General features: G+C 42.9%; 1 protein-coding gene across 1 annotated transcript in view; it reads left to right on the top strand.

The window, feature by feature from the left end:
* The window catches only part of LOC127632643 (calmodulin-binding transcription activator 1-like), a 482,652-nt gene that overhangs the window by 305,603 nt on the left and 160,764 nt on the right, over positions 1 to 16,285 (top strand). Inside the window, exon 5 of the mRNA XM_052111348.1 lies at positions 11,230 to 11,365. Coding sequence (XP_051967308.1) covers positions 11,230 to 11,365 — 136 coding nt within the window. The remainder of the gene's footprint in view (positions 1 to 11,229; positions 11,366 to 16,285) is intronic.

The raw sequence follows: 16,285 nt of genomic DNA, 5'->3' as shown, positions 1-16,285 counted from the left end.
CCACGCCGAGCTCTCTAAATCGTGGAACGCACCTCTCTCGGCCAGGAACTGATCCCATGTCTCCACCTCTCTCGCTTCGGTGGACGGCGCCACCATGAGGGTCTACTCTTCCATCCCCCCGGTCGAGGATTCGGTAGCGGCACACCTTTGCCCGCCCTCCGCGAGATGGCGGTCTAAGCCAGTGCTCCCGTCTAAGGCCTGCAGAACTACTTCCGCCTGTGTTGGCCGCGCCTATGCCGCCGCCGGCCAAGCCGCATCTGCTCTGCATTCCATGGCCGTTTTACAGATCCTCCAAGCGGACCTTCTTCGAGAGTGGGATGAGAAAGGCAGGTACCCAGAGGCTGTTTCAGATCTAAGGAGCGCGACGGATCTCGCCCTTCGCGCCACCAAAGCTGCAGCTCAAGCCCTAGGGAAGTGCATGGCGCGCTGACTGTGACCGAGAGACACCTATGGCTAACGCTAGCCGACATGGGAGAAGCTGAACGCTCCACGTTCCTCAACGTGCCGCTCTCTCCGTCCGGTCTCTTCGGTTCCGCGGTGAGTGGCATTGTTGACCGTTCCGGAAGTCCAGAAAGCCACCCAAGCCATGAATCTCTTCCTGCCTCGTCGCGCTAGCTCCTCTGCAGGGCGCCCACGTGACCAGCCTCCTGCACAAGCCTCTTCACAGCGCCCAGCTCAGCAAAGCCAGACTTCTCAGCGTCCACAGGGCGGCCGCCCTAGAACGCGCTCAGACAGCCGCCGCAGACAGCCGCCCCGCGGGCCTCGGCCTAAGATTGCGCTGAAACCTGAGCAACCGAAGTCCTCCTAGCTTTGTTGAGGAAATGACGGTTCAGTCCCGCCGCGGCCGGTCCACCTTCAGAGCCCACTCACATAAAGCAGGCACAGCCAGCTCGAGTGTTAGAGTCAATAAACGCCTCACCTAATCCGCAGGCGCTGCCCTTCTCTGCCCGCTCTGTCACACGGCCAGCAAACACCTCTCTGTATGTAAGTCCCATGCCCGTGACTATGCTCGCAAGCATCACTTCACAGATGTGACTCTTTCCCCATTCACCTCAATCGGGAAGTCACTCACAGAACAGCCTGTCCCTGCTGTCTGCGAGCAGTCATGCATAAGCACAGTAAGCGCCACACATTCTGTTCAGCTCGCTGTGTGCGGCAATCAGGGCGACTTGGCCATTCACCCTCTAGCGTTACGCTTCAAAGCGTGGAAAGCTATCTCAGGGATATCCAAATGGGTGTTAAGCACAATAAAACAGGGCTATTTGCTACAGTTCGATCGCCGCCTCCCCGCTTCAGAGCTGCTCGAAACTACTGTGAACACGGAAGCAGCCTGCATGCTTCGTTCAGAAATAGCAAACCTTCTGTGCAAAAGGGCCATAGAGAGAGTGCCACCTTCTCTGAGCGAGTCGGGGTTTTACAGCCGTTATTTTCTTGTCCCCAAGAAAGACGGCAGCCTCAGACCAATATTAGATCTCAGGGTTTTGAACAAGGTGCTCGCAAAAGATCGCAAAATGCTTACAATCAGGAAACTCCTCGCGCATGTGAGCCAGGGGGACTGGTTTATTTCTCTCGATCTGAAAGATGCCTACTTTCAGATTCAGATAAATCCCCATCACAGGCCATTCTTGAGATTCGCCTTCGACGGCCAGGTTTATCAATACACCGTCCTTCCGTTCGGCCTGTCTTTAGCACCCCGTACTTTCACGAAGTGCATGGATGCGGCGCCGCACTCCCTGCGGAGTCAGGGCTTGCGAATTCTGAACTATTTGGACGATTGGCTGATTTTAGCACAGTCACATACGGAGCTTCTGTCTCACAGGACAGTTCTCCTCAGTCATCTGAACAGTTTGGGTCTTGCAGTCAATTGGACCAAGAGCTCACTACAGCCCAGTCGGGCAATTTCCTTCCTTGGAATAGAACTAGACTCCATGGCGATGACGGCTCGCTTATCTACACAGCTCGCGCGCCGTGTTCAGCGACTAGCCGCGTCCTTTCAGATGAACAGCCTCACGCCTCTGAAAAAATTTCAGAGAATGCTAGGTTACATGGCCTCAGCCGCAGCAGTACTTCAGCTGGGTTTACTGTGCATGCGCCCGCTTCAGCATTGGCTAAACACCCGCGTCTCGCCGGGCTTGGGCCATGGGCCGCCAGCCGATCAGAGTGACTCAGACCTGTATCTCAGCTCTGCAGCCCTGGGCAGTGGCCGAATGGTATCAACGGGGAGTGACGATGGGAGCTGTATCTCGCCGAAAAGTCATCTCGACAGACGCGGCCAACACGGGTTGGGCGCGGTCTCGCGAGGGCTCTCCGGTTTTTGGCCTATGGTCAGTTCAGGAAAAGCTCCTTCACATAAATTGTCTGGAAATGATAGCGGTCGAGTACACGCTCGTGCGCTTCCTCCCGGTCATTCAGGGTCACCACGTCCTGGTCCGTTCGGACAACAGATCTGTGGTATCCTATCTAAACCGTCAGGGCGGTGTCAGATCCAGGAACCTCTTCCATCTGACAAAACGCATACTGAGTTGGTCCCAGTGCCACCTGCGCTCACTGAGGGCGACGCTCAAACAGAGAACTCTCACTGCCCAGTATTTTTCTCGAAAAGCGAGGGCGCTTTTCGAGAAAAAAAGCTCGATTGGCCCAGGACTGGCCCAACCGCCCGCTTTACGCCTTCCCTCCCATCTCGCTATTGCCACAGGTAATGCAGAGGATCAGGGAAACGCGTCAATCGGTGCTCCTCATAGCCCCGCGCTGGGAGAATCAGAATCAGGTTCCCGGAGCTTACGCAGCTGTCACTGACAGCCCCGTGGCCCATTCCAGTGAGAGCAGATCTCCTCTCTCAAGCTCGCGGCACGATCTGGCATCCCCACCCAGAGCACTGGGCGCTGCACGCGTGGGTGATCAACGACTACCCATCGCTTTGCCAGAAGGAGTAATAAACACTATCATACACGCTAGAGCCCCTTCCACGAGAAGACGCTATGCGTCCAAATGGTCTGTGTTTTCAAAATGGTGCACCGACAGAGACCTGGACCCACGGACATGCGGGGTGTCGTCGCTGCTCGTGTTTTTACAAGAGCTGCTGGATAAGGGCAGATCCCCATCCACGCTCAAAGTGTACGTGGCGGCCATCGCGGCGTTCGCTGAACCCCTGCACGGCCAGTCACTGGGAAAAAACGAGCTGGTCATCCGCTTCCTCAGGGGAGCTAGAAGGATGAACCCTCCGCGCCCCTCATCGGTTCCTATCTGGGATCTTTCCGTAGTTCTCGAAGCTATGAAAGCCCCCCCTTTCGAACCGCTTCAATCCGTGGATTTGAAATACCTTTCACTCAAAACCATTTTTCTAACTGCTCTGTCATCAGTTAAACGTGTGGGAGACCTTCACGCGCTGTCTGTCAGCGCTGCGTGTCTTGAGTTTGGACCAAGTGACTCCAAGGTCATTTTAAAGCCTAGACACGGCTATGTCCCCAAGGTGATCGGTACTCCTTTCAGAGCACAAATCATTTCCCTATCGGCGCTGCCAGCATCTGATAGCGAACGCGACGCCAATCTCCTTTGCCCAGTCAGAGCACTGAGATTGTATACTGCGCGCTCCGCCTCTTTCAGACTTTCTGAGCAGCTTTTTGTTTCGTTCGGAGGGTGCACCAAAGGTTTCGCCGCCTCGAAACAGACACTGTCTAGATGGATAGTGGACGCTATTGCTGCCGCGTACGCGTCAAAAGACCTGCCATGCCCGTTAGGCATTAGGGCTCACTCCACTAGAGGCATGGCCTCCTCGTGGGCATGGTCCAGCGGGATTTCCATTCACGACATATGTGTGGCAGCGGGCTGGGCTTCCCCCTCCACCTTTGTCAGATTTTACAATCTGGAAGTGCCCGCCCTGCAGGCAAAACTACTAGCGGTTTAATACGCTACAGCTCCCCTGGTGAGCTGCACTGACGGGACACATTCCACACAGACCGGCACCGCCGCTCTGTCTTCCCTTCCCACTATGTGCTTATGTATTACACACACACTGGCCCGCACTCTTGCCGGCCAAATATTATTCCTCCACTCACAAGGGCTCCCCCGGGTCCCCCCACCCCCGGGGCTCATGCAGTGGATGCTTGGTGCGCACGGCGTTGACAATGGGTTCCCGTAGCGTAAGCTAGCTTACTCAATATGAGAGAACCTCTCGTAAGAGAACGAATCGGTTACCTAACGTAACCTCTGTTCTCTCTAGATGAGGGAACGAGTATTGCGTAGCCGGCCGTGCTCGTGCCACGAGCGATTTTCGCTTCATTCAATGAAAACCAGGGTTCCAGCCTACGAACTTACGCTTATAAGCACTCTAGCCATGCCCATTCTGGCGGGCTTTGATACAGTGACGGCGCGGGCGCCTGTCATTGGACGCGAGTTCACTCAAGTTCGTCTATAGGCTGCAGCAGTTGCCGCGGAGCAACCAATGAGCTCGCTAGCTAGCCCGCTCAAGGTATGCAGCTGCTGCACTGCGTTGACAATGGATACAAAATTAAGGATAATTTTTTGGCTTCAATATCTCAGAAAAGATTAATCTTTCCCGTAGCGTAAGCTAGCTTACGCAATACTCGTTCCCTCATCTAGAGAGAACCGAGGTTACGTTAGGTAACCGATTCGTTCTACAGCAAGGGTTAAACAAATAGGATTGCTACATTAAACTGGACATACATTTATGCTTAATGTACACTTATGCCTTGAGTTAATTCTATTTTTTATATAAATTATTTGAAAAATGGTCATAAACAGCAGCGATAAACTTAACATTTTGCTTCAAGAAACAAGGCACAGTCACTTTAAGGCTATGCATGGCTCAATTGAATCAGTGAATTAATAATTGTGTGTCAATTTCAATTATTGACAGTGAAATGATTTGGTTTTCCAACCACAATATGAGAGCGAACAGTTTAGGTGAGCTTCTTTGATTACTCATTTGGCTTCTATGTTTGCAATTCAACAAGAAGAATGTAGCTCATTTGAAAATGTAGCTTGTTACTGCAAGCTACACTGTTTTGAAAATAGCTGAGTTACTGTCATGTTGCTTAAAAATGTAATTCAGTACTACCCTGCAACACTGGATAAAACATTGAAGACTTAACTAACAATGAAGACCCCATTGGATTGTTTGCATATTGAATTGTCAATGGTTTTCTTTCTGGAATTTATTTGCATATTGAATTGTGATTGATCTGTTCACTCTTGCATATGTCTTGCACGTTTCATTTAAGCAGATGCGAACACTAAAACGTTTCCAATATTCTTGTACTGCCTTTGCAAGCACAAATTTTCTTTGTGAAAAGTAAAATCTAGTTACATTGTTGGGAATTGTCAATTCATTTATTTTGTATTTTTGCCATAATTAGGGTACCTCATTGAACCTGACAGCAATGAAAGCAGGCAGCGTTTAAAAACATAAACGCTGTAATGTTTATTGTAATGATTTAATTACGTTTAATAGCTTCCGTGGCTTTACCCTTTTCACACTCATCCAGTTAACACAATGCAGAAGCCTCAATAGGATTTTCCCAGAGGGCGAAAACATGACTGAGTCTTTCCATTACTGTTCACACCACAACTCCAAATGCCACCACCATTGATAACCTCCAGCCCCCCGAGGGAATGTCTGAGAACGAGATGATTGGGAAGCCCATCGCATGCAGCAACTTCTGTATGCAGTTATTCAGCCATGAATGGTGTGGCCTTTCCATGCCCTTTGGAAAACTCAACCTGACCAAATGCTTACTGGGGCGACTCGGTCTGGGGGCGTTGTGCATTTTTAGGTTAGCCCTTGTTGCCTGTGGTCACCTTATTGATCCCAGGCAGCCTGGTGCTCTCTGCTTTTTGGAGATATGGCAACAGACTCGACCCCCATCCTTATCCCATCAGGCCCACTAGACTTACAAACACAAACACCCACTTTCTAATCCACTTGTGGGCTGGTGAAGACAGACAGGCCTTTATTTATACCCTTTCAAGCTGTCCGTGGGGCTCACTGGTCCGAAAATCTGTGTAGGGACATCAGCTTTCTTGTTTGGAGGCAATCAGACGTAGCCGAAGCCCTCCACCCATCACTGTCCTGACCACAGTGAGCTTCAGCCAGACAAAGAAAGAGGAGCCATCATCGCTGAACTTCTCGCGTTTATGCAGACGTTGGTGGAGGATCGGTTTCCTTTAAATCTAGGCATGAGAAAAAGGTTCACTTGATCAAACTCTTCAAACCGATGTCTAATTATATGCGATGAGGACATAACAGAGACCCTGTGGTGTGTTGCGGTACTGGGGATGAATGAATCATACTGTAGTTTGTTTAGGCCAGTACAAACTGCCCCAATATATGGCAACACATCAAATGTTCTAAAGTTGGCTGTTGCATTTAGAAAGTCGTGACACAACTGTCACACAACTGTCACACTGTTATTATGCTTTTTGGAAAAGCAGCCCTGGTCCTCAAATGTTGGTGGCTCCATTTTGGTATTGAAAGACTACTTTTTTACAATTCAGTCAAGTGGCAATATTGAATAACCTGTTTTCTCGAAGTACAATGAGTTGTCAATGCCAATTAATGTTATAAAGTACTCTTCACTGCCATCAAGTAACTCGACTTGATAAGACACCTGAATGTTGACAACATGATTACCAGGAAGTCGACAGTACCTATAGAATCAGCAACAATATGCCGACTCACTGACATGTGCCATCTGGATGTTGCTTCAGCAGCGTATGAGACTCAGGTTCGAATCCCACGTTGAAACCAGGAAGTAATCCCGTACACATAATCAATGAGAAGCATGATTCGGAAGTTGCATTTTTCCTTCTAACATTACATTTTAACTCTGCTGATGGTTAACTTTAGGTTTGGGGTTTGGGTTGAGGGGTACAGTTTATAAAATATGCATTACTCTTCGCTGTTTTACTGCCTGTACAGATGAAAACACACTTCTGGTGCCGTTCAGTGGACATTACACCTAGAAAATGCAGTTCACAGGTGCTCACACAGCCAAGAACACTTACTCTATTGGCCACTGGGGGCAGTGTTTCGAATGTCAATAAGCTCAGATCGATTTTCCCTAAAGAAAAGTCAACCTACTCTTTCCCATTTCACTGTGAGATAATTCTGACGTTGACGGAGTCCTGTCGCCATACGGGTTACAGAAAAAAAACACCACCCGAACAGCAGAAATCAAATATTTTTCAATCACACCTTTAATTACATTAGAGAACATTAGATAACAGCACACCAGCAGCACATGTGCACGTCCACATGCATACTTGCGTTCGCCGTGTGGCACCCGGCATCAGGCACAGCGCTGTCACCATGGTAATGAGATGATTGATCGATGAGTGTGATTGCTGACATTGAGGGGTGGACAGGTGGGAGAAAATATTGGGGGTGATTTGTTACCACCTGCCACTTTTGTTATCGCTTATTAAATCAACAGGCAAGGTGAGGAGATATGAAAACAGGCAGAGAAAGGCAGGACCCCTGCAAGGATAAACAGATCAGCTCTTGTGCCATATGGAATACCAGTCCTTTAGATGGCTAAATGCCAATGTACATTGTACACTCTCGCTTGGCGCTCTTGTTAGCTAACAGCAGTTGGATTCCTCTGGTAATAAAGTCAAGCCTTGTGATATTCAGATGAGACTGTGCTGGATTGAATTCCTTTTTGTTGCACCTCCAGAGTTCATTTCTACAAGAAGCTGCCATGATATGTACAACATGCATCTTATTAGCTATGTTTTCAGGTGGAGATTTGTTGCACAAATGTGGGAACTTCTTGTTGACTATACATAACCAAAGAGCCCTGCTTTTGTTCCTTTGCTTCTTATATGAGCATGATCAGAAACGGTCTCTCCACCACAGAAAAGAAGCTACACTTCTGTCTAAAATGATTAAAAATGACAAATTTAGAAACTTATTTTAGTAGCTGGTTGCTATGATGCAATTCAAACACACTCAGAGTTTCTGTATGTGCAGCTGTGTAATTTGTGGCCTTTGATATCATAATGTAATTGGTGTCTTTTAAAAAGAAATACACCTGCTCTGAATTAGAGTGGCCACAAAGTTATTCCACGATTGAATTATAATAATATCCTTTTAAAATATGTCGGCACTCAAGTGTGTCTACAACAGGTTTGATCTATTATGAATGCATTATAAAGCATTACAAACCCATTTATTATTCATTATACACATATCTAAAGCTCTGCTGAAGTCCACGTCTTACACAGTCATATCGACTGCTTATGCTTAATCAAATATATGCTGTTCTTGGAATAAGACAGTGTTGAGTTCTTACTGAATCGTATCACTTTAAAAACATTTCTTCCATTGCCCGTATTTGACCCTTTTTTTTTCTTTTTTTTTTTGGTCTGGTACATTAAGTCACTGAAACAGAAGAGGCGTCCTGTCACCCCAGTCTGATAACAAAGTGGTTAGTGCTCCTTTCACCCAGCACTGCTTGTATAAATATGTATAATTCTGATAAGATTAATTGGATCGACTATGTACGCAGAGACAGAGAGAAAAGGAGAGTTCGAGATGGAAGCTTGTTCCGACTGCTTTTTAGAATTCTGCTTCAGGCCCACCTCACACTCCTCTGCTAAAGTGCTTCATTTGTTTCCCTAGTACAAACTGCCTTCAATTAAAAAAGAAAATGGCTTACCCAAAGGTCCAGAGGAAAGGAAGCTGAGCGAATGGCGTACACACATTCAACATAAGTAGTCCTGTTAAAATATTAAGCATTCTGAGAAAGGTTCGATACAAAACACTCAACTCTGTCTTAAAAATGGGGGAAATTTTATATTTATTTTATTTTCCAAAGCCTTGAAACTATAATCAGTACCTGTATTCTAATTTTTTTAACCCAAAGGGTTAGCTGAGGTTAAGTGCAGACACTAGTACAGCAGGGAAAATTATGCTATATACTAAAATGCAACCATATTACTGTATAATCCTTCCTAGTTAGTTTAAAAAAATAAGTGGGCATTTTAAACATTTTATATGGCACAGAAAATTATTCCCATAACATTTGTTGATGTTGAAAGCCATGTGCAAATCTATCACTCGAAAGTTCGAAAGTAGGTCGAAAGTTCAGCAGCTGAAATTGGACTGAGCTTACCAAATTTAAGTTCTGCCCCCAGTGGCCTAAGCTGGAAGTGTAGTTGAATGGTTGGGCAGGAGGGTTGTATATTTGTGAGGGTTGAAAATTATGTAATACGGTCAACAGGAATGCATATTTTGTTAACCATATGTCCAAACCTTATCTCTAAACCTAACAATCAGTGAAGTAAAAATGTCATTTTAAAGGAAAAATGCCAAATGAATAATGCTTGTAATTGTTTGTGTACACGATTACTGCGTTGGATTTGTTAGTTGCAATTAAGCTATATTGCAGTTTTCAGGTGGGAAATCTAATCATTATAAACACACTGGTCTGTTGAACTTGTGAAGACTGGACAAAACACAAACATGTTTTGTTGGTGCTGGATCCCTTTGTACTGATTTACTTATTATTAGCGGTAGTATTTTTCTGCCCTAAAAGTGTCTTGGCGTCAGAGACCGAACATTGTAGAGATCCAAAACTTGGCAGGATGGTCCCAAATCTGACCCGCTACTCAGGCACATGCACATATTATGAAATTTGGCATCCACTTACAGGTTGCTAAAATAAGGCTATATACATTTTGTGAGAATCTGCCACAAGTTGGCACTATACTGTGCTAATTTACATTTTGTGCTAAACATTTTGCAAATGTAAGGGCTAGAATTAAAATGACTGTGTCCTCTGAATCCTTCAGTGCCTCCAAATCAATCAGTATTGTGGATTTCCATTTCAGCAAGAGAACTTTTCTACTATTTTTTCGAACTCATCCTAGGTCTGATTTACATGACATTTGGAATATATGCTCTAGAGAGCCTCCTGATAAAAGGTAATCTAGACAATTTTGATTTGTTAAGTCTTACAGAATAAGTAAGCCAATAAGTTTTTGGATGTGCCCCATAATGTTCAATTGACCTGTATCTTGTAAGCTCAATATTCAAACTTAACAAACTTTGGTACACATGTACAACAGGCCATTTTGAGGTCACATACCAAATTGTATCTAGTTCTAATGCTTGGGGGGCTTTAATGGGATAGTTCACCAAAAAAATGTAAAAAATTTTAATTCTCTCATGATTTAATCACCCTCATGCCATCCCAGATGTGTTTGACTTTCTTTCTTCTGCAGAACACAAATTAAGACATTTAGAAGAATATCTCAGCAGAATATCGTAGCTCCTCACAATGCAAGTGAATGAGTGGCAACATTTTTAAACTCCAAAATCCACATAAAGGGAGCATAAAAGTAATCCATATGACTCCAATGTTTAACTTCATGTGTTCATACACGATATGATAGGTGTGGGTGAGAAACAGATCAATATTTAAGTCATTTTTTGTCATAGATTCTCCTCCCTGACCATTAGGGGGTGGTATTCAAGAAGAATGTGAATCCCTAAAAACAGAAAAAGAACATGAAAGTGAAAGTTAAAGTGGAGATTGGCTGAGCAGGGGGGAGAATTTATCATAAAAAGGACTTAAATAGTGATCTGTTTCTCACCCACACCTATCAAATTGCTTCAGAAGACATGGATTTAACCACCAGAGTCGTCTGGAGAACTTTTCTTTTGCCCTTTTGTGGATTTTGGAGCTTCACAATTTTGGCACCCATTCACTTACATTGTATGGACCTAAAGAGCTAAGAAATACTTACATTTTTTTTTAATTTGTGTTCTGCAGAAGAAAGAAAGTCTTTCACATCTAGAACAGCATGAGGGTGAGTAAATGATGAGAGAATTTTCATTTTTGGGGAAACTATCCCTTTAACTTAAGAAAATCCAAATTAACCAACTGTGATCTACGAAGTTGAAATTAGACACCAACACAAATGTGTCCACAACGTCACAGGATCTGGTTTTGGTCATGTTCGTTTCACATGTGCTTGGACCCCAAAAATTGGCGGTTTAGTTTTTTTAATAGGTCTTTTTTGTGTGGAGTTCTCAATGATTATTAGATTTCACTTCACAATTCATTTAAAATCACTAGCTTTTGTCTTTTTCTTTTTTTTTTTTTCATTGTTTCTCTTTTTTTTTCTTTTAGAGCATACCAAAACAACTTCACTTGCAGAGAGCTGTCATTTAAACCCCTCTCTCTCTCTCTCTCTCGCTCTCAGGCCGCAGAATGGGTCTATGATACTCTACAACAGGAAGAAGGTGAAGTACAGAAAAGATGGCTACTGCTGGAAGAAAAGGAAAGATGGCAAAACCACTCGGGAGGATCACATGAAACTCAAAGTGCAGGGAGTGGAGGTGAGAGACTGCTCGCCATTAGCAACAAGATACCATCTCACCACCACAGGGAATCTTACTGATACACAGGCGAACCATCCAACACTGTTGTTTGCAGCTTTCAGTGTGCTTGTGGTGTGACTAAAATCTGTTGGTATGCTTCGATTTGAAGGTTGTATTATAAGGTTATATGAAGGATACTATTATAGTCAGCAAAAAATTACACACATCCTTTAAAGCAGATTGTCGAGGAGTAATTGCAATTGAAATAGAAAATAAAAACAGGAAAGGTTGCCATTTTTTCAGCCAAGTCCCTCATTTATTGCTGTTATTTTTTGCCCTCTCCATCATCCATTACATTACCTCGTGTGAGCAAACTATCTCGAAATGTAATGTGTGTGTGTGTGTTTGTGTTTATGTCCATTGGTCTGTATCACCACACGACCTTTCTAAGATCTCGACCCCCTCACAATGTTGGCAGTGGCCTGGCCCTGTGCGGATGACTCTAATGTGTCAGCTCAGGCGTGGCCCCTTAAAATGAAGAACCGTAATGGAGCATGTCTCTGGTCCTGTGTTCCCGCTCACTGCCTCTAATGAAGAGAAATGTCAGCGCATTGCCGATTTAGCGGCGTGATAGAATAGATGCACGATTGAGTGCGGGTAGCCACCGCGGTGCTCTCCTCTGACGCTCTACCTGCCCGTGTGAATGTGTCGCTCACCTGATCTCAGTGCCATCATCTCCATGAGCATTTATGAGGTGAGTTAAAGATTTTCTAGAATCACAGAAGCAACCTTTTACACAGTGGTCTCGCGGTATGCACGTAAATGTTTATGTTTTACATTAAGAATGCAGGTATAGAATTTAAAAAGGTTATATCATACATTTATTTTGTCCTTAAGGGTCACTTGCAATGTTGGTCAAGTGTTTTGCACCACAGTCCAATATAGTTTCTGCTTGCCTCAACTTTCAATAACAACCTATTTTCAAACTCTACATCAAACAGACTCTCCAAACAATTTCTGAACGGCCTTTTATTAAAGGAATAACTCACCCCAAAATGAACATTCTTTCATTATTTATTCACCCTCATGTCTCTCCAAACCTGTATGATTTGTTGTCATCCATGGAGCACAAAAGGTGAAGTCTTCACAGTGTTTATTTGCAGTGTTGGGTAAGTTATTGAAAGGCTTTCTTCACACTGTAGGAAAATCTTATTTTAGGTTATATGTGGACAGACCTGATTTTTTCATATTCAGTATTTCCTGCAGTGGCTTTTGCTAGCACGTCTACATTAGTTGTCATTGCAACTATGCAAACTTGAGTAGATTCACCAAGCGTGCATGTTAAGCAATGAATGTGTTGCCATTGTTTATGTTTTTCATGAGGGCAGTATTAAATATTAACAATTTCGTCACAACGGCTTATAAAACGTGAGAGGTGGCTCATGCAATGTGTGTTTCTGCTAGGCTTTAAAACTGTCCCGTTTTAGCCGGGACATCCCATATTTTGGCCGAAATTACGACATCCCATGACAGCCTATTGTCCTGTATTTTAATGGACAGTTAAATGTCCCATATTGAAGGCTTTGTGTTCCATTTTTAAGCATAAATGTCTGGACAGTAATACTCTTGAAGAGGATTCCCGTCCTGTATTGAAGTGTTCCAAATGCTCAAGCGTCCTGTATATGTGAGACATTTAGTACCTTATTGTGTTGTGTTGTGATGCATTATACAAACAAAGATTTTAGAAGAATATTTCAGCTCTATAGGTCCATACATTGCAAGTGAATGGTGGCCAGAACTTTGAAGCGCCAAAAAGGACATGAATGCAGCAATCAGCAAACAATATTCCATATGCCTCCAGTGCTTAAATCCATGTCTTCAGAAGCGATATGATAGGTGTGGGTGAAAAACAGATCAGTATTTAAATTATTTTTGTAATATAAATCACCAAAAACAAAAGAAGAATGTGAAAGTGAAAGTTGAGATTTTAGTAAAAAATGACTTAAATATTGAAAATTGACTAGTACTGTTTCTCAGCCACATCTATCATATCACTTCTGAAGACATGGATTAAACCACTGGAGTCATATGGATTACTTTTATGCTGCCTTTATGTTCTTTTTGGAGCTTCAAAGTTCTGTCCACCATTCACTTGCATTGAATGGACCTACGGAGCTCAGATATTAATGAGAGAATTTTTATTTTTGGGTAAACTATCCCTTTTAATGTGTTCTAATTTATGTCAGTAAGTTGAAGAAATTCACAATGAGACATTTTTTGCAGTTTGGTTTGAATAAATTGCCTTTTGACTGTTAAGGAAGTTTTGAGTTCTTAAAGTTTTCATAATGCTCAAAAGATGATATGATCCTTTGAAATGTGATTGAAGGCAGATGGAATGTTGAAAACACATAACTTAAAACAATTGTGGATATTTAAAAGATGTTAAAGAAGAAAGCTAACACATTTCTGTGATGAGTTAAAGCATGACAAACTTGAAATGTCCATTTGTCAGGATGTGTAAAGTATTATGTTCGTTGCCAATCGCAGACGCCTGTACAGAACATCCCTCTGGGCATTTTTCAATGTGGATCATTCCAATGTGGATCAATTTGTTTGACACATTGAAAACAGGGTAGAAAAAGGGTGGACGGCTGATGTTGAATCAATAATCACACATGATGTTTCTGTCTGAAGGGATGGTAGGTTTAAAATGAACAATGACATTCTGAGTGATGAACGTTTCACATTCACATGTTTTCCAGCTTGCTGTCTGTATAATTATATTTATATTTATGCATTTGGCAGACGCTTTTATCCAAAGCGACTTACAGTACAATTATTACAGGGACAATCCCCCCAGAGCAACCTGGAGTTAAGTGCCTTGCTCAAGGACACAATGGTGGTGGCCGTGGGGTTAGAACCTGTGACCTTCTGATTAACAGCCCTGTGCTTTAGCCACTACGCCACCACCACTCCATATTCATTAAGATGTGCAAGGCAATAAGAAAGTCAGAAATTCCCTTTCCCAGAGATGAATCAACTAGTACCTAAAAAAGTGAATTACACCATATTAGAATAGAAATAATTCAGTTTTTGTATAATTCACAAGTTTGTGTGTGTACTCAAGCAATAAGCATATTCCTCATTTTGGAATCCAATCAAGCAAAGTAACAGACATTAGAGTACATTAGACGTACTTAAATCAGGTTAAAATGCAATTTATTTCATCTCTACAAAAAAAGCTAAAACACATTGGTACTTTGGGTCATATCTATGAAGTAATGACGCAAATGCCCACAGGCTCAAGAGAGAGAGAGAGAGATATAGGGTTCAAATAAAATTTTATAAAACCTAATCTCTATAGTGTTAAAGGGTACATATTGTACACTTTTCTTTTCTGTTGATGCCTACTTACAATGTTAGCCAAGGCCCTCTAGACACCAAACACACAGTTAAACAATCTTTACATCCCTCCACTCTCTCTGTTTGCTCTGATAAGGAACTAAGCTGTATTACCAGCATCCACCAGAGTCCCTGGTTACCTAGCGATGGCAGCAATAGCCATGGGAGCGATAGTCAAAGTGACAGATAGGATAATTGCAGTAGTTAAGTAGTTTCACTGTTAAAGGAAACTTGGATGACGGAGCTGCGACTGAAACCAGAAAGCATGTGGTCTTGTGAGTTTATGTGTGTTATGGATGAATCTTGTGAAGCCTGTCAAGTACATGTCAGGATTCAAATTTCTCCTAAAAAATCAAATAAGAAATCATATTTAGCTGGGGACCTGGGTAGCTCAGCCTGTATTGATGCTGACTACCACTCCAGGAGTCCAGAGTTCGAATCCAGGGCATGATGAGTGAATCCAGTCTGGTCTCCTAAGCAGCCAAATTGGCCCGGTTGCTAGGGAAGGTAGAGTCACATGGGGTAACTGCCTCGTGGTTGCTATAATGTGGTTCTCGCTCTCGGTGGAGCACGACGTGATAAGATGCACGAATAGATGGTCTCAGACTTGGAGGCAAATGAGATTCGTCCTCAACCACCCGGATTGAGGCGGGTCACTACACCACCATGAGGACTTTGGACATGAGCGCATTGGGAATTGGGCATTCCAAATTGGGGAGAAAATCAAAAAACATAAAAAAAGAAAGATAAAAAAATAAATCATATTTAGCTTAAAGAAAATGAAGCATGTTTTTATGGAATTTCGATTTTGTGCACTGACAATTTTCATGACAATTCAGCTTTTTAACTCACAATTCTCATAACTCCAATGCAAGAAAAATGTAAATATAGTTGTAAAGTATTATACAGTATATTATGGCAATATTTGTTGTCCTTATGCAAAATCATTGCATAATAACAATTGTTTGTGTAACACTTATAAAAAAATACTATATAACAGTAATGATAATTTAATGAAAATAATGAGTGAGAATAATGGTAATTGCAAAAAAAAAAAATAAATAATAAATGGGATAATGTATTACAGTATTGAGAATTAAGGGAGGATATATGTGTAATTTTAAAGAGAATAATGTCACAATGAAAAATCATCTTAATTATACAAAAATGATTTTGTTTCATTTAAATTATATATAAATATCTAATGTGTGTGTGTGTGTGTGTGTGTGTGTGTGTGTGATAACTACAAATATACAGTATATGTAATAACTTTTTTTTTTAAATATTATACTTACTAATAATAGTACTTTACAGTAATGACAATATTACATTAAATATGACCCAGAGTGTTGTATGTGTTTGTTTTTTCATCAGGTTTGATATTTAAGCCTATTATTCTGTTTAGTGTAGTTTCTCTTGTTTTGACAGACGAAGTGTGAAGTGTATAACGTCACGTTTGTACTGCTGTGGAAACAATTTCCATCGGTCCCAGTCGTCTGGCAAATAAAGATTCTGTGTTGTGCATTTTGATTGAAT

Source organism: Xyrauchen texanus, chromosome 39 (assembly GCF_025860055.1).
Source record: "Xyrauchen texanus isolate HMW12.3.18 chromosome 39, RBS_HiC_50CHRs, whole genome shotgun sequence".
Taxonomy (NCBI): domain Eukaryota; kingdom Metazoa; phylum Chordata; class Actinopteri; order Cypriniformes; family Catostomidae; genus Xyrauchen; species Xyrauchen texanus.
This window is presented reverse-complemented; position numbering and strand designations above follow the sequence as displayed.